General features: G+C 46.4%; 6 protein-coding genes across 8 annotated transcripts; 3 read left to right on the top strand and 3 right to left on the bottom strand.

The window, feature by feature from the left end:
- Nucleotides 1-370: 370 nt before the first annotated feature.
- dnajc1 (DnaJ (Hsp40) homolog, subfamily C, member 1) lies at nt 371-3,821 on the top strand. Its single transcript, XM_088430028.1, has 12 exons — nt 371-563; nt 1,069-1,170; nt 1,257-1,303; nt 1,376-1,541; nt 1,614-1,708; nt 1,775-1,868; nt 1,946-2,042; nt 2,603-2,766; nt 2,833-2,952; nt 3,029-3,077; nt 3,166-3,518; nt 3,592-3,821. Exons 1-12 carry the CDS (start codon nt 417-419, stop codon nt 3,658-3,660), a joined length of 1,503 nt encoding a protein of 500 aa, XP_088286154.1. The 5' UTR covers nt 371-416; the 3' UTR covers nt 3,661-3,821.
- Nucleotides 2,991-8,738, bottom strand: LOC148414548 (inositol monophosphatase 1-like). Of its 2 annotated transcripts, XM_088430035.1 has the most exons (10): nt 8,415-8,738; nt 7,977-8,049; nt 7,769-7,908; nt 7,588-7,692; nt 7,472-7,517; nt 7,292-7,400; nt 7,116-7,224; nt 6,897-7,048; nt 6,686-6,832; nt 2,991-6,336 (listed from the first exon to the last, which is right to left on the bottom strand). In XM_088430035.1, exons 2-9 carry the CDS (start codon nt 8,037-8,039, stop codon nt 6,717-6,719), a joined length of 840 nt encoding a protein of 279 aa, XP_088286161.1. In that variant the 5' UTR covers nt 8,040-8,049; nt 8,415-8,738; the 3' UTR covers nt 2,991-6,336; nt 6,686-6,716. The 2 variants fall into 2 exon arrangements, with proteins under 2 accessions (XP_088286161.1, XP_088286160.1); XM_088430034.1 differs by lacking the exon at nt 2,991-6,336 and having other exon boundaries at nt 6,447-6,832.
- On the top strand, nt 4,326-7,767 carry c12h7orf25 (chromosome 12 C7orf25 homolog). The gene is made up of 2 exons (XM_088430029.1): nt 4,326-4,796; nt 5,047-7,767. Exon 2 carries the CDS (start codon nt 5,063-5,065, stop codon nt 6,299-6,301), a length of 1,239 nt encoding a protein of 412 aa, XP_088286155.1. The 5' UTR covers nt 4,326-4,796; nt 5,047-5,062; the 3' UTR covers nt 6,302-7,767.
- A 91-nt stretch (nt 8,739-8,829) lies between the features above and the next one.
- On the bottom strand, nt 8,830-11,175 carry LOC148414547 (inositol monophosphatase 1-like). The gene is made up of 8 exons (XM_088430032.1): nt 11,020-11,175; nt 10,809-10,945; nt 10,107-10,211; nt 9,990-10,035; nt 9,814-9,922; nt 9,366-9,474; nt 9,138-9,289; nt 8,830-9,076 (listed from the first exon to the last, which is right to left on the bottom strand). Exons 1-8 carry the CDS (start codon nt 11,080-11,082, stop codon nt 8,952-8,954), a joined length of 846 nt encoding a protein of 281 aa, XP_088286158.1. The 5' UTR covers nt 11,083-11,175; the 3' UTR covers nt 8,830-8,951.
- A 423-nt stretch (nt 11,176-11,598) lies between these two features.
- On the bottom strand, nt 11,599-16,293 carry riok1 (RIO kinase 1 (yeast)). The gene is made up of 16 exons (XM_088430027.1): nt 16,104-16,293; nt 15,661-15,814; nt 15,500-15,581; nt 15,350-15,419; nt 15,088-15,130; nt 14,921-15,013; nt 14,745-14,857; nt 14,516-14,683; nt 14,304-14,441; nt 14,128-14,231; nt 13,258-13,364; nt 13,125-13,190; nt 12,932-13,048; nt 12,800-12,853; nt 11,845-11,976; nt 11,599-11,772 (listed from the first exon to the last, which is right to left on the bottom strand). The coding sequence occupies exons 1-16, from the start codon at nt 16,160-16,162 to the stop codon at nt 11,662-11,664; spliced, it is 1,611 nt and encodes a 536-aa protein (XP_088286153.1). The 5' UTR covers nt 16,163-16,293; the 3' UTR covers nt 11,599-11,661.
- rpp40 (ribonuclease P/MRP 40 subunit) lies at nt 16,042-20,166 on the top strand. 2 transcript variants are annotated; one of them, XM_088430031.1, is made up of 8 exons: nt 16,042-16,677; nt 16,951-17,038; nt 17,132-17,200; nt 17,275-17,361; nt 18,314-18,436; nt 18,587-18,767; nt 18,839-18,973; nt 19,048-20,166. In XM_088430031.1, the coding sequence occupies exons 1-8, from the start codon at nt 16,579-16,581 to the stop codon at nt 19,199-19,201; spliced, it is 936 nt and encodes a 311-aa protein (XP_088286157.1). In that variant the 5' UTR covers nt 16,042-16,578; the 3' UTR covers nt 19,202-20,166. The 2 variants fall into 2 exon arrangements, with proteins under 2 accessions (XP_088286157.1, XP_088286156.1); XM_088430030.1 differs by having other exon boundaries at nt 16,045-16,677; nt 16,909-17,038.
- The last annotated feature ends 3 nt before the right edge of the window (nt 20,167-20,169 follow it).

Genomic DNA, 20,169 nt, shown 5'->3' with positions numbered 1-20,169 from the left:
CTTGTGATGTAATTATCCTTATACAGTTTAGTGTTGAGTAAAGAAGACGTATACTAGAACAACAACTTGTGTTTCTTCATCTTGCGACAAAGCTGAAATGATCAGACTTTTCCGATTTCTCACAAAGGAACAACCTTTTGAACTGGAGGTCCACTAAGGGCAGAACATAATTTGAAATTGTGAGACACGTCTTTCTCGAGGTCAACACATGTTGTGAAAAAACCACAACAGAAATCACAATATTTTACGTTTAATTGAGCCAATGTGAGTGTGAGAATATCGGCCCTCCGCTTTGGTTGAACGGGTTAACTTTTAGTTTGACAGGAGGCCTGACCCGGAAGTGACTACCAAGCACTTCCGTGCCACTGTCCCGCTGAGCTGGCCGATCGGGAACCGCGCGAGGCGAGCAGCTCAAGATGACTGCGGGCAGATGGCTTACGGTGTTCTGCCTGGCTCTCCTGTCCGTCGGCCTCCCGTCGGAGGCTTGGGACGCGGACCTGGAGCTCCTGGACTTGGTCGAGGAGATCCCGGACACCTTCTACCGCTTTCTGTCGCTCGAGCAGGTTCGTGCCGCTCCGAGCATCTCCATGGTAACATCCAAGTCGGCCCTGAGGTGTACCGCACGGCCCTCTTCCAGTCCGCAGGAGCCGACGTGACAGCTGCTTCAAGCTAACTGTTTTCCTGCTAATGTTACAGTATCTTTTGTACAACCACATTAACAGCTTGGACATATAATGATCACTCTATAAAATGCACTTTTTGATGTGTGCCCCCCTCAAATTGACAGTACAAGCCTTATTTTGATTCAGCACAGTTAACAATGTACGAGCACTCAACTCTTGTCACTGATACCAAGTACAGATTCCACCGATACTTTTGATACCTATCCTGTATATCCAATTATAGCAGTTTCCTGTGAGATTAAACTACTAGCATCTTTTTGTAAACCAATGATTACAGAAATGTTACAATTTAATGGGCATTATATATGCCATTGTGAATACCGATACCTTAACGTAAACCCGGGCAACGCCGCCAAAAGCGGACTCAAGTCTTCTTTCTAACCAGGATGCATCGGCATCAGAAATCAAAAAGGCCTATCGCCGCCTGTCGCTGGTTTTGCATCCCGACAAGAACAAAGACGAAAATGCTGAGACACAATTCCGACAGGTGACGAGCATCACCGCGCGACTCATCATGACGCGCAAAAACGCGTGTATGAAGAGATTGTTTTTTTTTTTTCTGTGACTCGACAGCTTGTGGCCATTTACGAAGTCCTAAAGGATGAGGAGAGACGACGCAGGTGAGCCGTCTGCCATTGGCGCGCGTGTGCGCAAGCCCCGGCCTGACCTCTGACCTCTGCGGGTCCGCGAAGGTACGACGACATCCTGGTCAACGGACTTCCCGATTGGCGCCAACCGGTCTTCTACTACCGGCGCGTGAGAAAGATGAGCAATAGTGAGCTGGCCTTCCTGCTCTTCATCATCATCACCATCGGACACTACGCCGTCATCTGGTCCATTTACCTGGAGAAGCTGCTGGTGAGTCACACAAACGTGCTTCGGACTTGGCGGGTCACGTCCCAACCAGGATGAACCCCTGCGCCTCTACAGGATGAAATGTTGGCCAAAAAGAAAAGAGAGAAGAAGAAGAAAGTCAGCGCCAAAGAAGAAGTCATCAAGTACGGCGCGGCTGACCGACCCGACAGGTGCTTAGCTCGGAATTTCCGCGTCCGGTGTGATGTCATCATCACTGATGTGTGTGAATGCCACAGGTCTCAGGAGCGCCCCCACTGGCAGGATCTTCTTCCTTTGAAAGTCAGCTTGTGGCTTTACCTATCAATCAAACACATGCCCCAAACCCTACAGGTAAACTTTCTAGGTGTGTGTAAGAGAGTGCGTATACGTGTGTGTTTCCAAATCCATCTTGTGCTCGTCAAGCGCAGGAGGTGCAGCAATATTATGAGGACTACAAGCAGATGAAGAAGCAGCAGAGAGAAGAAGAAGAAGAGCAAGAAAAAGCTCAGCAGGAAGTTGCAAGTAGTAAGATATTTGTTTTTTCTATTATGTCTTGGTTTTAGTACTCCGAAGTCCGAATTCGGACTGGAGTCTCGAGTCCGGACTGGACATGATTTTATCTTGCTTAGGAATTGACTTTGACTCCTTTGCATTTGACTCAGACTCATCTCGGGCTTTGAAATGGGATGCACAGTCCAGCTTAATTTTGACTACTGAAAACTGGGCTGTAGGGAAATCTGTCTTTATTGAGTCCAAAACAAATCAATGTCACAAAGGTCCGTAAATGTGGTGCAAGTCCTAGTCTAGATCAGCTCAAGTGTAACCTTTAGACCAAAATGGACTCAGACTCGTCTCGGACTTGACAAGAAATTTTTCGAGAGTTTTAGAGAATTTTTAGAGACTTGTTTAATCAAATATGATTGTCGATCCTGTTATTATCATCATTATTATTACTAATGTTGTTATTACAATTGTAAATGCGAAAAGAAAGGTCAGACTCTGACCTTTGTGAATCAAACTTTGACTCAATAAAGTTGGCTATGGTAACTTTCTCTGCACTGTACCCTGTAACGTTGCTCTGACAGGAGAGAAGAGGCCAAAGGTGAAAAAGCCAAAGATGGAATTCCCCATTTATCAGCCATCGGTGGACGAGCCAAACTTGCAAAGTTACCAGCAGATGGGATCCATCCAGGAAGTGGAAGATCAACTGGACCAATGGCTGCATGATCAGAAGCCCGCCAAAAAGAAGGTGCTTTCTTGCTATGACTAGCTTTAGCGCTAACACCCACTAAGTGTTCTGTGTCGCCGCCATTAGACATCAGAGTGGACTGAAGACGACATGAGCCTCCTCAGCAGACTGATGGGAAAATTCCCCGGAGGAACGCCAGGCCGCTGGGATAAAATCGCCCATGAACTCGGGAGATCCGTGACGGACGTGAGTGGCACGCCCTCCCGTAGCTGGCTAACTTCACGTTAGCAAATCTGTTTTATTTATTTGTTTCTATCAACAGGTGACCACCAAAGTCAAACAAGTCAAAGACCTGGCCCACCTCAGCACAGGTGGACACATGCGTTCATGTAACGCATTTCTGCGCCGCTTTGAGCTTCTTTGGCATCTTCTTTATCTGTTGTCCGTGCGCCGCTGTAGGTTTGGTCAAACTGTCCGATTTGAAGGGGCCGTCGCTTCCCGACGGCGGTTCGGTCCACGAGGATCAGCACGAAGACGAACACGTTACGGCGGTCAGGCGCAGGAACAGGAAGTGCGCGGTCGCGGCCGACGAGGGGATGGTAGGGCGCCTCAGGTCCCGGCGGCAAAAAGACTTCAACCCTGACGAGGTGGACGAGGACGAGGAGGCGGCGGCGGAGGAGAACAAAGACGTGGCCGCGGCGGTGTGGACTCAGAACCAGCAGAAGCTTCTGGAATTGGCCCTGCAGCAGTTCCCCAGAGGAAGCGCGGAGCGCTGGGATCGAATCGCCAAAGTTGTTCCCGGGAAAAGCAAGGTGAGTCACGGAACCACCGCCGGAAGCTTGGCGACAGAATCTCAGCGGGAAACATTCGCGCTTTGTTTTTCAGGAGGATTGCATGATTCGTTACAAGATGTTGGCAGAGCTGGTCCAAAAAAAGAAACAAGCCAAGAGCTGATGCTCATTGTGACCCCTGAGTGTGACCTGACACACTCACGGGTTTTGTGTTACAGGATGGACCTGACCAATGACCTCATTGCTTCATGTGCCTTAGCCCTTCCCAGCATGCTGCCTGTCAATCATGTTTTTGAACAATAAAAATATTTATTATCAAATCTATTTTGTGCATCACTTGTCGTGTTAATGACTACATTTAATTGACTGCTTGTAAATTGGGAGTACTGATTTGTGGATATGGTACTTCTTTGTCAACTAACTATTCTAAGGACACATTCTTTTTAAAATAAAATGTGTTCAGACACCATGTAAAGTGAAGGAAAATAATTTAAATTGGCCACTGGGCATCTGCCCTGATTGCCGTATGGCTTTCTTGCCCTGGTTGAAAGTACAGTATTTTAATGTGAAAAGTAAGCTCTTATTTAACGGGGACAGAAAGAGGAAGATTTCTTCTTTGCTTATTTTCATTCAAACCTTGCACTTCCTTGTAAACATGTCTGTAATAAAATAAAACTACCAATAACTTGACATTCATTTTTAAATGTTTTCCGGTGTCGGGAAAATGTGAATGGACTGAAATAAAAATAGCTAGGGCTCCCTCTAGTGGTTATTTTTTTCTGTACTTTGCCGGAAGTAGAGACGCCACGCCAGCCAGTGACTGACGTGCGTACGTGGCGGCCATGACGGAAAGGTCAACGTTCCCATTGAAGGCAAAGCAACGACATTGACAAAGGATCGTAATTTACTTCAATCTCCCGATTTTCGCGGTTAGATTTTGTTGTTGTTGTTAAAGCAAAGCGTATGCCAGCAACACAAAGCAACTTAAGTTGCATGACACGTAACATTGTAGTTTTACCCGTGTAAGATTATTTATAGTTCCCTATTCGTAACTACAGCCTTGTCTGCAAACGTATACAGACAAATGAGGCCGCATTCTTGTCCTTTCGGGACTTTTCAATCGTTGTATTGCGATTTTGACCCCCATTGCTTGGAGTCATCATCGACACGCGACCCAAAATGGGCGTGTCCCATGGACCTTTTCTTCCTGTCTGTCTTGGTTCCTGTCGAAGGCGGAAGTCAGTAAGTTGTTGATAGTTAGCATCAGAAGCTAGCAGTGCGTCACACGTCGCCGCTGCAGTAAGTTTCCTCATGTTTTCCTATCGCCGTTTTGGCCTGTTAATTTTCTCGACTGTGCTGTGGGTTTCGTTGTCACCATGACGTGTACGATTTTCCGCTTCGTTTAGCTTGCTGTCAAGCAGTTTGAAACGGATCACCTTGAATAAGGAGTCATCTTGTCAAATTTGTGTTTGCTTGTCAACCGATCGAACGTCAAACGAGACAAACGAGGTGTCCGTCTTTCTCCCTGATCAATTCATTGTGTCCCCAGGTAGGATGTTTGCGTCATGTCTCTCCAGGACGTCTTAAAGAGGCAAATGGGCGTGGCCAAGGCTTTGTGCCAGCGCGCCGAGCAAATCAGCCCAGGAGTGGAAGGACGAGGCAAGCTTTGCGGAAAGCTCCGCGCCGAGCTGCGCTTCCTGCAGCGCGTGGAAGGCGGCAAGCTTCTGGTCAAAGAATCTCACCTGCACAGCACCAACCTCACGCACCTGAGCGCCGTGCTGGATTCTGCCGAGAGCCTGGAAGGAGTGGTGGCCGTGCTGCACGTCTTCTCCTACCGGGACGATGCCGGTGAAAAGCGCACGTTGGTGGTGGATGTGGTGGCAAACGACGGGCACACCTGGGTCAAGGCGGTGGGCAGAAAGGCGGAGGCGCTGCATAACATCTGGCAGGGCCGTGGCCGTTACGGCGCCAAGAGCATCGTCGGGCAGGCCGAGGACTTTGTGCGCGCCAGCCGCCAGCAGCCCGTCCAGTATCTCAACCCTCGCGTGGTCTTCGCCTTCTACAACGGCGTGTCCAGCCCCATGGCGCAGCGCTTGGAGGAGATGGGGGTGGGCGTACGCGGGGACATAGTGGCCGTCAACGCCGATCCGGCGGAGGACAGTGAGGAGGATGAGGACGAGGATGACGAGGACCACGAAGAGGATGAGGATGGAGAAGAAGAGGAACCCGAGCCCACCCGAGTGGACCGCGCCACCGTGGTGGCCAGCCTGGCGTTCCCCGCGGCGGCGCCTGCCGAGGAATGCGCCCGCCTCAACCTGGACATCACCACCCTCATCGCCTACGTGTCGTCGCTGAGTCACGGCCGCTGCCACCTGGCTTTCCGCGAACCCGTCCTGACGGAGCAGGCGGCCCAGGAACGCCAAAGTCCGGTCCTGCCGCTGCTTGATGCCTTCATGACGGGCAAGGAGCTTTACGCCTGTCGCGCCGCCGTGGACGATTTCCAGCTCATCCTGGACACGCTGGGCGGGCCCGGCGAGAAGGAGCGCGCCCGCCAGCTTCTGTCACGCCTGCGCGTGGTTGACGACTGCCCGTCGGAGCGGGCTCTGGCGTTGGCGCCCAGTGCCAAGGTGAATCGCCGGTCGCTTTTGATCTTTGGCACGGGGGACTCGCTGCGCGCCGTCACCGTGACAGCCAACGGCCGCTTCGTCAGGGCGGCGGCCAACCAGGGCGTCCGATTCAGCGTCTTCATGCACCAGCCGCGAGCGCTCACCGAAGGCAAGGAGTGGCGGGCCACACCCGTTTAAGTTTTGCTTTAGTTTCACCTACTCACTTTTTTTTCCTGCACAAATAAAGCATGCAAGGCACATGGTTCCCCTTGTCTTGCTGGAGGCCACGCCCACCTTAGAAACAAATTCAACCCATGTTCAGCCGATACTAACACTCCCATCATGAAATTCAGTGCTGTTTATCTACAAACATCCATAAAGCTGATAAGAGTCAAAGTCGGCAGTCAAAAAATGTGGCGTAATTGTTTCATCAATACAGAAACAATCAGATAAATTATCAAACGTGACTGATCAATTACACATATGCTTGTGGGAATCCTTGTATCATCTAAAGAGTCACTTAAAAAAAAAATGGAGGTTCTTGAATCGTGAAGGTTTTGTCATAAATTGTGGACATGTGACCTTTGTTGCTTATTGACGGCAAATGCAGAGGTCAAGAGGCGTCGTCGCGTCTGACAGTGAAGGCGTCGATCTCTTTAACAAGACGCTCGCCGATCTTCCTGTTGTTGGCGGCCAAAACGCGGCGGGACATCAAGTCCAGCTGGCCTCCTGCACACGTACACACACACATGAGCAGGGCGCCGCATCGCCGCGGCAACAGCGGCGCTCTCACCTTCAACGTCCATCAGGACGCCGCCGGCTTCGGAGACAATTAGCGAGCCGGCGGCTATGTCCCACACGTGGATGCCGATCTCGTAGTACGCCTCCACGCAGCCGGACGCCACCAGGCACATGTTGATGGCCGCGCTTCCCGCGCCGCGCACCCTGAAACCAGATGCGATCATCGTCACCGTTGTCCCAACTCAGCTGGGCCGCGCGGCGTTTGCGGTACCCGTGGACGGGAATGCTGACAACTTTTTTGAGGCTGGAGAAAATCTTGTCCACAGTTTCAGGGTCTCTGTTGGAGCCGAACTCGGTGGCGATGATGGCCTGCTGGATGTCTGACGGGAAGTCACATGACATCACTTCATGTTTCCAAGACAATGTTGTGAGGCAAGACATGCAGACCTTGCTGATTGGAAACCTGCAGCGGGCCGCCATTGCAGAAGGCGCCCTTCCCACGCCGGGCCGTGTACATCTGATCTTGGAGGCAACTATAGACAACGCCAAATTCCACCTAGGAGGCGGAGCCAAAACTTGACACCTGGCCATGTTTTCATCTTTTGCCAATTCAGATGGGCTCCTCACCTGCTTGTTGACAGAAAAGCCAATGGAAATGGCGACGAAAGGAAATCTGCGGAGGAGACGGACGAGCTCGTCAGCATTGTGATGGCGAAAGCACCACCAATAAGAATTGACTTCACGTGTGAACGAAGTTGGTGGTCCCGTCAATTGGGTCGATGATCCACGTAGGACTGTCAGTTAGGACGCAAGCTTCTCCGGCGGCCACCGACTCCTCCCCGATGAAGCTGACACAAAAACATAACAAAGATGGCCTTTCCTGTAAACGATTCCAAATGAGATTAAAACTCAATGCAGTCATACCAGTGCGTTGGGAATTTCTCCTTGACCGACTGGATGATGAGCTTCTCGACCTTCTGGTCCGTCTGCGTCACCAAATCGATGGACGAACTCTTCAGCATCACCGCCTCTTTTTGCACGCTGCCCACCGCTTCACGCACCACCTGAACAATCACGACAACAAACACTTATTTATTACTAACTACTATCATTTATGCAAAAACTCCTTTACTTGTCCAGCTTTTCTTGCCACAGCCACGGCGTGGTCCATCGCGCTCTGCCAAACGTCCGTCATGCTGTGCGGGCTGTTTCAGAAAACAAACAAAAAACACTTAATATTCATAAATGTAGTCATTATGTATGGTTCAAGAACAAGGCCAAAAATCACATTCTTGGGTGTGATCGTAAGATGCAATGGCAATACATAGACGCTGGGAGGTGTCAACGAGTTGATGTCTACTTTCTCGGGATTTTTTTTTTTTTCATCAAAAATCCGCAGTGTAAACGTCATTGACGACGTACAAAAACATAATTTGCGTCACGTTAGTCATTTCAAAATGTCACTCAAAGGGTAAAACAATGAGGTCCATCGATATTTCAAGCTGTTTAAGCTTCCAAGTGAAAGTGGAGCCCAAGCAGCAAGAGTCAAAGTTAACAATGACGTACTTACGCGAGTCAACTTGAATAAAAAGAAAAAGAAGGCTGACACAAGGTTGAAGTTGTTCTTGACGGTGCGGATCAGCGACTCCACTCACTTCCGGGTTTTGTCTTCTTCGTTTTCTACATCGCCTCCGCCCTCTGCTGGGCACACTGGGACACGCTTCAGGCACAGATATTGTACACACGTCAAGCTTTGATTTTTTCCCAAAGTTTTAATGGCTCGTTTGGTCACATTGTGCATCCTGTTACATCCCCTCGTCAAATTATATTTAAAAAGGACACAATATGGCGGATGAGTGACGTTATGTCTCAATAATATTCATTTGCAGGAATAAGTGGAACTCTAACGTGTATTGAGCCAAGGACAGCCATTTCTGAATAGCCATAACACGCAAAAAGATGTTTATTTTCGGAACACGTAGAAATGACATCTGATGTGATTGTTTACTGCGTATCATTTGAACTAAAAGTGCAAATCAAAGACGACACTCTCCACCAAGCAGGTCTGATTTGAGTTGTCGCGATTACTATAACATATTAGCGCAAGTCAATGGCTCGGCTCGGCGTCGTCACGGCGACAGGGAAACGCCCGGATGGCACGAGCGATCCGACTGGCCACGGCGGATGAGCTGGCGGCGATGACTCTCCGTGACATCATGTCGAAATGAGAGCCTGAGGAGGACACGCCCACATTAGAAGCTAGGCGGACACCTGAGCGGCAGCTGACACGCACCCTCGGTATCCATGACGACACCTCCGGCTTCCTGGACGATGATGGCGGAGGCGGCGATGTCCCAGCAGTGCATCCCCACGTGATAGTAAACATCAGCGGCGCCTGTGGCCACCTGGCACATATCCACCGCCGCCGTGCCCAACGCGCGAATCCTGCAACGCCATCTCAACCCTCGGCACAAACGGCAACGCCAATCCGGACCTGTGAAGTGAAGCCGGTTCATCTCACCCGTGCACGGGCAACTTGAGCAAGTTGAGGATGTTGGAGGTCATCGTAGACAAAGCGAGGTCATCACGCTCCGCCCCGATCTCGGTGACCACCAGGCATCTGCTCACATCTGATTGGACCAGAAAGAATTTTTGGAGCGTCATTCATAAAGGAAAATCCAGATGCGATCCACGGCAATTAACATCAACTATAATTGACGGGAAAATAGAATTAGAATTCTGAATGTAAAGTAAGAATTCTGACTTTAAAGTCAGGAAAGTCAAAATTCTGACATTTAAGTGAGAGTTCTGATTTAATTCTGGGAATAATCTCAGAATTCAGATTTTAAAGTGAAAATTCTGACTTCAAAATTCTGATGTAAAAATTTGAAATCCTAGTCATAACGCCGGTTATAACGCCAGTGAGAATTCTGGCTAGACTTTTTTTCAGAATGACAGTGAGAAAAAACCTTGCTGTCCGGAGACCTGCAGCCGCTGTCTGTTGCAATAGGCTCCGCCCCCTCGGCGTGCATAGTAAACATTTTGGTCCACGCAGTTCAACACGATTCCAAATTCTGTCTGAAGGTCACCGGCATGTCAGTCCACATTTGACCCCCGACTTCGGCGGGCACGTCGGGCTGCTCACCTGCTTGTTGACGCAGAAGGCGATGGAGACAGCCACGAATGGGAACCTAACAGGAAGTGCGTAAAGATTACTTCTTGCGATTGGCGATGACTTCACCACGGGGGCGGAGCCTCTGACCCGTGGACAAAATTGACAGTTCCATCGATGGGGTCGATGATCCAAGTGGGAAGATCCGTCAACTCCAAAGGCTCGCCCGCCGCCACTGACTCCTCCCCCAGGAACCTGAGGCCACATGTTAATGTGGTAATGTTGTGTTACTGTTTAAAAGTATACTAAATTTATTTATTTCACAAAAAGGTTAACGACGATATTTCATTTTGGGACTAAATTATTTTTCATGCATAATTAATTACTTTTAAAACACATTTTTCCACTGAAAATGATGTTCAGGTAACAACCAATCACAGCTCAGCTAGTGAATGTCACATGACCAAACGCAGATGAGTTGCGATTATAGTCGTTATCTGAGACTTGAGGAAACATATGTTGTTAAAGTGATTTTCAATACATGCCCGGACGAAATGGCTCTTTGACGTCTATATCCGTCAATGGCAGTGAATGAGTAAATTGTGCATAGAACATTTAGCTATTAATTTAATTATAGACAAAATATAAAGGTTTTATAACAAAAAAGGGCTAAATAAGTTTAGAATCCCTTTTTTCTCAATCAAATGGATTTCCAATTACGTTCAAAGTAAATTTGCAGGTTTAAAATGTTGACTCCAGATTGGCACATTAGATGTGGCCAAATTTGTTTTTAAGGCAAAAAAAACAAAACAAATCCTCTTTCCACGTGAGAAGAAAACACAAACGTCTGACCTGTGTTGCGGATATTTGCAGGAGATGGCCGACTTGAGGAAGTTTTCTACCTTCACGTCACTTTGCGTCACCAAGTCAGCCGCCGAACTTTTACAGGTGAACTCTTGACCTCGCTGCTCATACGCCTCCATCGCCATCTGCGCCAAATGAGTGCCATAACTGATGCCATCACAAATGTTAGGGTTTGTGTGTCAAAGGTCAGAGGTCATACCTGACTGGCCTGCTTGGCCAGCGAGAGGCCAAAGGTCAAACAGTCGGTCCACTCGGCCGCCATGGGCAGATGACGGAAAAGTTTTCAACTTCTCAAAGCGTCAAGTTGTTCTTTTTATTTCCCACTTGACCAATCGGGGCACAGGTGCAGTGAACCAATCAAAGTTGAGCATGGCTCTACAAGCTCCTCCCTGTATATCAAAATCACCATTGTATTCCTCATTTGTAACTTTTTCAAATGCGTCCAAATACTTTTGGACATTTTTAACCAACGTTTGACCTTTCGGTGCACTCGAGTTACATCACGGTTTTTCTTCCATTGTGCCTTCAAGTGTGCACACTTGCTTCATCCTTCTGGTGTGTGTGTGTGTGTGTGTGTGTGTGTGTGTGTGTGTGTGTGTGTACATAAGGCCGTCTCAATTGTTTTTCTATTGGGGCAACTTCATCAAGTTGAACATTTGCATGTGTGGCCGTGACCTTCAGCGTGCGCCAGCAATCGCGTTTTTAGGTCGCTTATCACACTCGATGCATTTGTGCTGCTTAGCAAAACGCTGCGGACAATCAAGGAGGAGACTGCCGGCATTTTTCGCCAAGGTTTCTTTAATAAAGGACTTTCTGAAGGAACGTGAATGGACAAGAATGTTCATCTTCCCTTCTTGGTCTTGGCTACTTTCTCTTTCCTCTTTTTCACGTGTTTTGGAACTTTGGATTTCCTCTTTTCCCTCTGGGCTTCTTTCACCAGCTTCTTCCTCTCCTGAAGCGAAAACGTTTTCGTTCGTCTGCTCGGTTGGGATTTTCCTCATGCTAACGTCGCTAACGAGTGTACCTTTTTGTCCACGGCGTCGGCGCCATCGCCATCGCCGTCGCCGGGAAGCGGCTCAGCGGCTTCGCCCTCTTCATCTTCCTCATCCTCTTCCGATTCCGACGAAGACCCTTCGTGCTCCAGCAGGGCCGGAACCTGAACGAGGATCATTGCGTAAACTCAATTTGATCTGTGCGACCTGTTAGCAACATTACAGTACATTGTTTTTGATGTTCCGATTTTTTTTTTTGACGTTTTTTAACACTCTATGCTAATAACGCAATCCTGTCAATTTGTCTTCTTACTCAAGTTTGACAAGACAAGAAAAAAAACATCAGATTCATACTGTGATCCTTAAGTGTAAAAAAGAAAAAAAGAAAAACCTTGGCGATCATGACAAAAGCAAATAAAAAATTCAACAAAAAATTTTGAATACAATTTGTCACAAATGAAAACACATTCTAAAAGACAAAACAGCAAATAAAACATTACGACAATGAAAAAACACAAGCAAAAACTCCATGAAAATTAAATGCAACTAAAATAAATTCTGAAAAAAAAAAAAAAAATTCAAGCAAAAAATAAAAAATAAATTGCAGAACCGTATTAAAAAAAAAACTAAGATTAAAATAAATTGCTGTTGTTGTGCCCTTTGTAACGTGTCCCTTTTTTCTTTGCCATTAATTTTGGTAATTTTGTTTTTGCTTGTCAATTTTGAGTTCTTGCATTTTGTCTTTAATAATGTGTCTTTTATTGTTTGCATTTTATTTTGATTTTTTTGTTATTTGTGTTTTGCACTTGTGGGCCACCATAGTTTCAGGCTCGAAAACAGCCTGATTTAAATTTAGTTTGAGAGAGTTCCAAAGAACAAATGGCGCCGATTCAGCAGAGCGCATAAAAAAAACAATATGAAGTGAAATCATTATTTGGATTTCACCAATTCAAACCAAATTGGACTTTGAGCGTGACATCCTCCTACCATCTGAACGCCAGAAAGATCCTTCTTCAGTCCCGTCAGCGTCTGGTACAGAACCTGAAGAACCAGAAGATAGAAAAGAACGAGAAGGTAAGATTGACACAAAGGGGCGGCGCCCAATCCAGCCGGACTCACGTTGTCATCGTGGCGACCGACGGCGGCCTCCTCCTCCCTCGCCCGGACCAGATCGAAGTCTCGCTCGTAGTGGCTGACCTCGGTGAGCGTGCGAGGGATGTACGCCTTCTTGAACACCTGATTGGACGTCCGGGTCGAGGCGGGTCAGACAGACGCGGACGTGAGCGCGCAGGTGTACCGATCCCTCTCTCACCTCCTCGTCCACTCGATCCCGATCCGAGCGCTCTGCCGACGTTCGCTCCGCCGCGACGGCCATCATCTAAACGGGTGATCGCAAAGGATGCGTCAGGCGAGGTCGGGGGTCACTCGGCGCGCCGGTTACGCACCTTCTCCAAGTACTGGTCAATGTTGTGACGGGTGATGGACGGGTCGGTGATGAAGTCAAAAAGCTCCCTGACGGTCATCACTGCCACGCCGCGTTTTCCGAAAAACTCTTTGAGCAGAAAAGTCATCAGTCATTCTCTGTAAAAGTAGGGTCTGAAAAACTTTCCTAGGGCCCCTCCTAAACATTTTCTGCGAGGCGGCAAGAAAATTGCCTGACAGAAAATTGCAACTTTTGCAACTTTTGTTTGTTGCAAAATTGCAACAAACTACAACTCTTTTCCCCCAAAGACATGTTCAATGTTTCCGTTTTTTTCAAGTGTTTGAGGGTTTCAAAATGGCTGATGGCTTAGGAAGAATTAGGTAATCACTTAAGCAATCGATTACTTAAGTAATCTACTACTTCAGGTACTAATGTAATTGGTAGGTACCTAAAGAATTGATTACTTTGCTTCTCAAGCACCAAAGTAAAGGATTATTTTCCGTAATTAAGTACTAAAGTAAGTGATTAGTTTTGTCAACAACTAATAAAGCAATTGATTATTTTAGATAAGAAGTATTCATTTACCTTAAGTCCTAAAATAATAAACATACCAAAGTACTAAAGTAATAGATTGAAGTATCACAATCAACTTTACTTTAGGTACTTTAGTACCTAAAAGCCAATATTCAGTAAGCTAACCGAATACCAAAATAATCAATAAGTGCAGCCCTAGCAGAATCCCAAATTTAGTTGCTTATGTTTTGCCAGTCTCCCATGTTCCCTTTTGGTGAAAAAAAAAAAAAATCTAGCAAATAATGAGTTGCCAAGGCGTTCCAGGAATCCCGGTTTTTCGAAGCCCCGCTCACCTAAGTTCAGGAGGGCGTCGACTCACCATTGACGTTGCTGCAATCTTTCCTGAGGAACTCGAGCGCGTGCGGGTGGTCGTGTTCCACCGATTGCGACACGTCGATGATGAAAATGTCGCCGTGGTGATATCTGGAGACAGAGCAGAAAACAAACTGAGCGAGTGAGCGCCCGGCAGTTGGCCGCGCCGCCCGCCATCCTTACAGCATGTTGAACTCGCTGAGGTCAGCGTGAACCAGTTTGGCCTCTTGGAACATTTTCCTCATGTTGTGGACCACCTGCAGGTAGAGCTCGCGGGCCTTGGACTCGGACAGAACGGCGTTCTTCAGCAGCGGGGCGGGCCTGTACAAGGAGGTCAGTCGTGAGAAGGCGAGTCGGCGCCGGGTCGGCCCCGAAAGATTCCCGACAGGCCTCACGTATCGTCTTTGCCGATGAAGCCCATGAGCAGCACGTGGCTCCGCAGCAGCAGCGGTTCCGGACTGGGGATCCCGGCCGTCTGCAACCTGATCAGGTTCCTCATCTCCTTCTCGGCCCAGGTTCGCACCATCTTCCTGGGGTTCCCTTTACAGTAACCGTGACGGAACCTGCGTCCAAACGGATTTAGTCGACATAACTCGAGCAGTCCACCAGGAAACCAGACCATACCTAAACTCGCCGCTGACGTATTTGTCTCGGTCCTTAAAGTGCAGGATGGATGTCTTGTAGATTTTGATGGCTCGATTGTCTCCGCCCGAGGTGCTGGCGTGATAAACGTTGGCCTGACGGGACGAGCCGCATTGAGACGTGGAACATTGCGGGTACATCGGACCACGGGCTCTCACCTCTTTCCCCGTGCTGATGCAGCCGTTGATTTCTGAGATGATCCCGCGAGTCAACATCTTGAAGAGAATCATTCGCGTTCGAGGATCCAAAACCTGCACAGCACTTGAGTCAAGAGACAAACATCTGGCTTCTTTTCAAATCAAAGAATCTTGAAGTTAATTGGCACCTGTTCCACAGTGGCCCGATCCGATTTGTCCTTCACACGGTACCTGCGAGCAAGACCAAATGGTCGACATAGACAACGATCACAATTCAATCAGTGATTTCTAACTGTTTAGACTAGGGCTGTGTAAAAGAAAAAAAAAAAAAAAAGAAAGAAAAGAAAAGAAAAAAAAGTTGACCAAGTTTGGTAAGTCCAATTTAAAAGTTGGTCAACTATAAATATCTGCCGGAACCATGTTTGCACCAAGCATGCGGTGTTGACATACGTGTCTGCTTCCTTCTGCTTCTGCATTGTCGTCACTTTGTTGATCACAGAGTCAGCAAAATTGAGTTGGTCTGAAAATAAGGACATGTGTGTGGAAGGGTATCAACATTGTGAGTGCGCATAAGTGATTGAGTGAGTGTGTGTGTGTTACCCAAGTTGATCTTGTGCTCAAACCTCCTCAGCGACCTATCTGTGGTGAGAAGCGCATGATTGGACACGTTCTGTTTGTTCGCCTGGAAAACAAAAACGCCATTGGCTGACTGCCAGCTGTCACTCATCGCCAGCCACCACCGAAGTTGTCAATCATCTGACCTGACCAACAGCATTCCGGTTGTATCGTTTGGTCAGATCGCCTCCCGTGCCAGACCATGCCCACTCATCATCATCCTCATCATCATCCTCATCATCCTCGTCTTCATCGTCCTGATGCAAGCTGACTTCCTTGACATCAATCGCGTTGGATTGGCTGTATCACATGACAAATTATATGGTTATTTAGAAAAGTTTACTTTTTATCATGTAAAATAATAAATAAATACATAAAACCGCTAAACCTGCCAACAAAATAGTTCAACCATTGGTGGCACTTTTTTGTGATCGTTTACAAATAGCTTCATATAGACACGACGACAACATGCGGAATGGTTGATAACAGTTATTACACATAACCAGGAAAGATAAATTCACGTTAAACGCCATTAGTGTGACGTCAGACGTGTACAGAATGTACTTATTGTATAAACACGCGGTTTTACCTGTCCTCTTCCTCTACGTCATCAAACTGTCCAGGTATAGATTTGACCAAAAAAGCCATGGCATTAGGTAGTGACAAACTAATGCTCGTGTATATCAAGGATCAGCGAAGTCGCTTGAATATGAATATTTCGCGTTTTGTCAGTCGTGAGCACAGCAACAGCATGCTCGACTAACTTCCGCGTTTGAGCACGTGACCACTGTCCGCGAGAAAGCGGGTCAGCTTCCACAATTATTTCAACACTGCCTCCTGTTGGACAGGAAATTCGTTACTTTTTTTCAGGAAATTATATTTCAATTTTCTTGTTAATACTTAAAACCGTGAGTTGGTGGTGGTCGTGGATACAAAAATGCATCACATCGTATAAAACAAATGAAACATGCCACAAAAAAATTGGGAGACGAAACAGGAAGAAGCGTATTGCTTTACTTCCGGCTGCGATTGATGTTTCACGTTGTTGCCCCAAAAGAGTAAAGATGAGCGGCAAAACGCTTCTACAATGTGAAACATCTTCTTTGCTGCACCCAAACAACAGACTTAATGCGCACCTGGAGCAGCAGCCCTTCAACTACAAGGTTAGAAACAAAAGCGCGATAGCATTAGCCGCCAGCACTTTCGTCACGTGGTATTGTAGTTGACATGCATAGCATGCAATCAAAAGTGTGTGCATTTAAATAATGGCGCTAATAATGGCGTTTTTGATACAGTTGAGTTAGCAACATTGTGTACTGCATTGCATTCCCGGTGACTCATAAAAAAAAAAAAAACTTGTTGGAGTCGTGGATGGCGTGTTTGTCTTTGCGCAGGTAACTGTGCTGCTTCCAGATTGTGCCTGCGTTCCTCCTCAGCTCGATGCGGCATTAAAACGTTTCCAAAGTTTCTACCTGATTCGGAACTTTCCGCTCTACGAACTACTCGACACAACCCTGAGATGTGGTACGTGTCTGTCACATGACACCCCACGTCACATGCAAACATACATGTCAGATTTGTCATGCATGTCACTGACAAACTGTGCACCTGTTTTAGGAAGTGTGTGCGGTCTCTCCTACAATACTCGCATCGAAGAAGACAACTGTGCTTTCCTCAAAGCAAATGGTAGCAGTCCCGAGGATGGACCCCTGCAGTCACACATACTTGTCGCTTAACATGATGGACGCATGTGTGTGCAGGACATCTGAGTCTATCCCTGGACAAAGACTCATACGAGCGGTTCGGAGTTGAAGGCAAAGCGTGCAAACCAAAGCACAGCAGATATGGTAGGAGCTGCTTTTTCTCCACAGCAATGGAACCAATGCATGGTTGTTATTGCTGTCAGTTGTATCCATTAACATTGTGGCTCTCAAAAGAGGGGTGGGAGAACCATTGGCGGGGGTACAGTGGTCCCTCGTTTGTTGTGGGGTTTACGTTCCCAAAAATACCCGCAGCAACAAAAATTTGCAAAGTAGAGATTTTTTTTTTTTTTTTAGCTTTTCCTGCAATAATTGAGGCAATAAATAGACACAAAAGATTGTTTTTTTGCTTTTGTTCCCAGTTTTTATTTGTTCCTTTTGCTGAAAAAATAAATACATAAATTGATAGTTTTGAATGGTCCAACTTGAAAGAAAAATAACAACAAAAATAGAAAGTTAGTCATAAATGAAAGAACATAAAAAAATTAATTTTTGTTTTTTCGATGAAAAAATGGTATAAAATTGATATTATTTTTGATTTGGTTGATAAATTGCAAGAAAAAATGATGTAAACCTACAATAGAAAAACCTATAGTCATAAATGAAAATCCAGAAAAAAATGTTTTGTGTTAGATCTTTTCACTGTTTTTTAGTTTGAAAAAAAGCTTATGGCCGTAAATGAAAATCTGTGATTGAGTGAAGCTACAAAAACTGAACAGTGATATAGTGAGGGAACAATGGCACATGAGATTTGGAGATTTTTGCAGTTATCAGAAAACCTAAGTAAATGCTTTTTCGTGGCTTGACAGGATCAGTGCATTTGTCCTTTCAAATTAAGAGTAAATTAATTGGAACATGAAGTAAACTGTTGCTAAATCATATTTTAGTGACTCATTTGGAAAATGTGATATTCCTTTATTTTAATGCCCAGATGCTCACGTGCAGACGTGGCTCTCAACGCCTGAAACAAAAAAAAGATTTTAGATACTGTGGTTCTCAAAGATTAGCTTAGTATGCTAATATGTGACTTCTGCGTTAGTGGTCAGTGTGGATTTGACCGACAGCAAAATGGCTCCTGGCAAGCCTGCCTACGAGCGTCTCTTCAGTGGCCTAAAGACACGCGTTCCGTTAAAGATGGACTTCCTGTTGGCAACTCATTCAGGTGACTTCCTGTCATGCGCGTTTTGGCTTTTCAAGAGGGGGGAATCCATTTTTTATGACAGCCATATAACCTGATTTCTAGCTCAAGTGCTGCTACAAATATGGCAGGATTAACAGAACACCTCTCAGCCTTCCCGTTTTTCGCACACAGGGGACACGAGCGCGCTGGAGCCGCTGCTCTCGAGATACGAGTGGTCGCGGTACAGGCCGGAGGTCAGCAGTCGCCTTCTGACCCATTTGAGGCGCCCCGCCTCGCTGACATCCGACCTAAACTCTTACGACCCCTTCGACCTTCTGGAGTGGCTCGGGGCCGTCCAAGCCGACGTCAGCTGGTGAGTCGGCGAGACGCCTTGACGCCGGGAGCTGTATTTTGTCAGGTCACTCCGTGACTTGTCGTTCTCAGCGACAACGCCGCAGACGACTTCCTGTCATCCCTGTCGTGTCCCTATCCGTCCGAGTCTTCTCAAAAGGCGTTTCTCCTCGGCGTGTGCGGTCTGCTGCTTCCGGAAAACATCGCGACACTCATCAAGGAGCTCAGGTAAGGTTTGAAGGCCGCTCGGGAATGCCGACCGCCAATCGGCCACCTACATTATTTGTGTGTGTGTGTTGCAGCCACTTCCTGCAGCAGCCCGGTTCGTCACCCTGGGCGGCCGTCACGGTTTACGGCTTTATGGACAGTATGTACGTGCACGAGCGACAATTTTGCACGCTGACGCTGTTCCCTAACCACGCCTACGCCCTGCACCGGGTCATGCCAACCTCCTGACCACACCCACCGCCTTGCAAGTTTCTGCCCATCGGGAGAAATTAGTGTCAAATATTTAAAATGTCCAATTATATTGTGACGAAACAGGATGAGGGCCTGTTAAAGGGGAGAAAAAGAATCGCAGTATTCTTACTCAGAATTCACTTTAGCCACGGTTCTCACCTTTTTAGGATACTGGCTCAATTCTCAGAATTATTTCAGAATTTAACCTTAAGATTTTCTCATTTTAAAGTGAGAATTCTCACTTCTCAGAATTTGAATTTAAAGTGAGGATTCAAACTTTGCAGAATTCTGACCAGAGTTTTCACTAAATACACAAGTTCAGTTCTGATTTTTTGGCAGAATTCTGACTTCATTTTCAGAAAAAAATAAAATAAAATCTGAGAATAAAGTTCCGAGAACAAAGTCAGAAATCTGACTTTAAAGTGGTATTAAGACTTAATTTTGGTAAGGTAATAAGATAGAATTTTATCAGAATTTGGTCAGAATTCAGTAAATCAAATAGATTTCTTAGAAAATTTGCATTCTGGGTATAAAGTCAGAAATCTAAGGCACAATGGAGTCATAATTATCAGAATAAAGTCAGAATTTCAACTTTAGAAGAATCCTAAGTGGTCAAAACTCTGATTCTGAAATTCCAAATTTTCATTCTAAAGTCAACTTTTTTTTTTTTATAAATAATTTTGACTTTAGTTTAAAATGAGAATTATGGCTGTTAAATGCACGTTAGTCAGAATTTTTACTTTAAAATGAGAACTCTGGGGTTGTCAGAATTCTGACTATAAAAAGTAAACAGACCATAAAGACAGAATTCTAAAAAAGGTGATCAATTATTCACTACGCAGATCTGAGTTTAAATAGTTCTAAGTTGTGACATTGAGGCGCTAGGGTGTTGTTTTTTCTCTTAAGAAAAATCACTGATTTTGCCATAGCGCACTTTTTATTTTTCAAAATAAATACTTGAACTT

Source organism: Hippichthys cyanospilos, chromosome 12 (assembly GCF_059441005.1).
Source record: "Hippichthys cyanospilos isolate Australia breed blue-spotted pipefish chromosome 12, RoL_Hcya_1.0, whole genome shotgun sequence".
NCBI classification, from domain to species: domain Eukaryota; kingdom Metazoa; phylum Chordata; class Actinopteri; order Syngnathiformes; family Syngnathidae; genus Hippichthys; species Hippichthys cyanospilos.
Note: the sequence above shows the minus strand (reverse complement) of the source record. Positions and strands in the feature narration are given on the sequence as shown.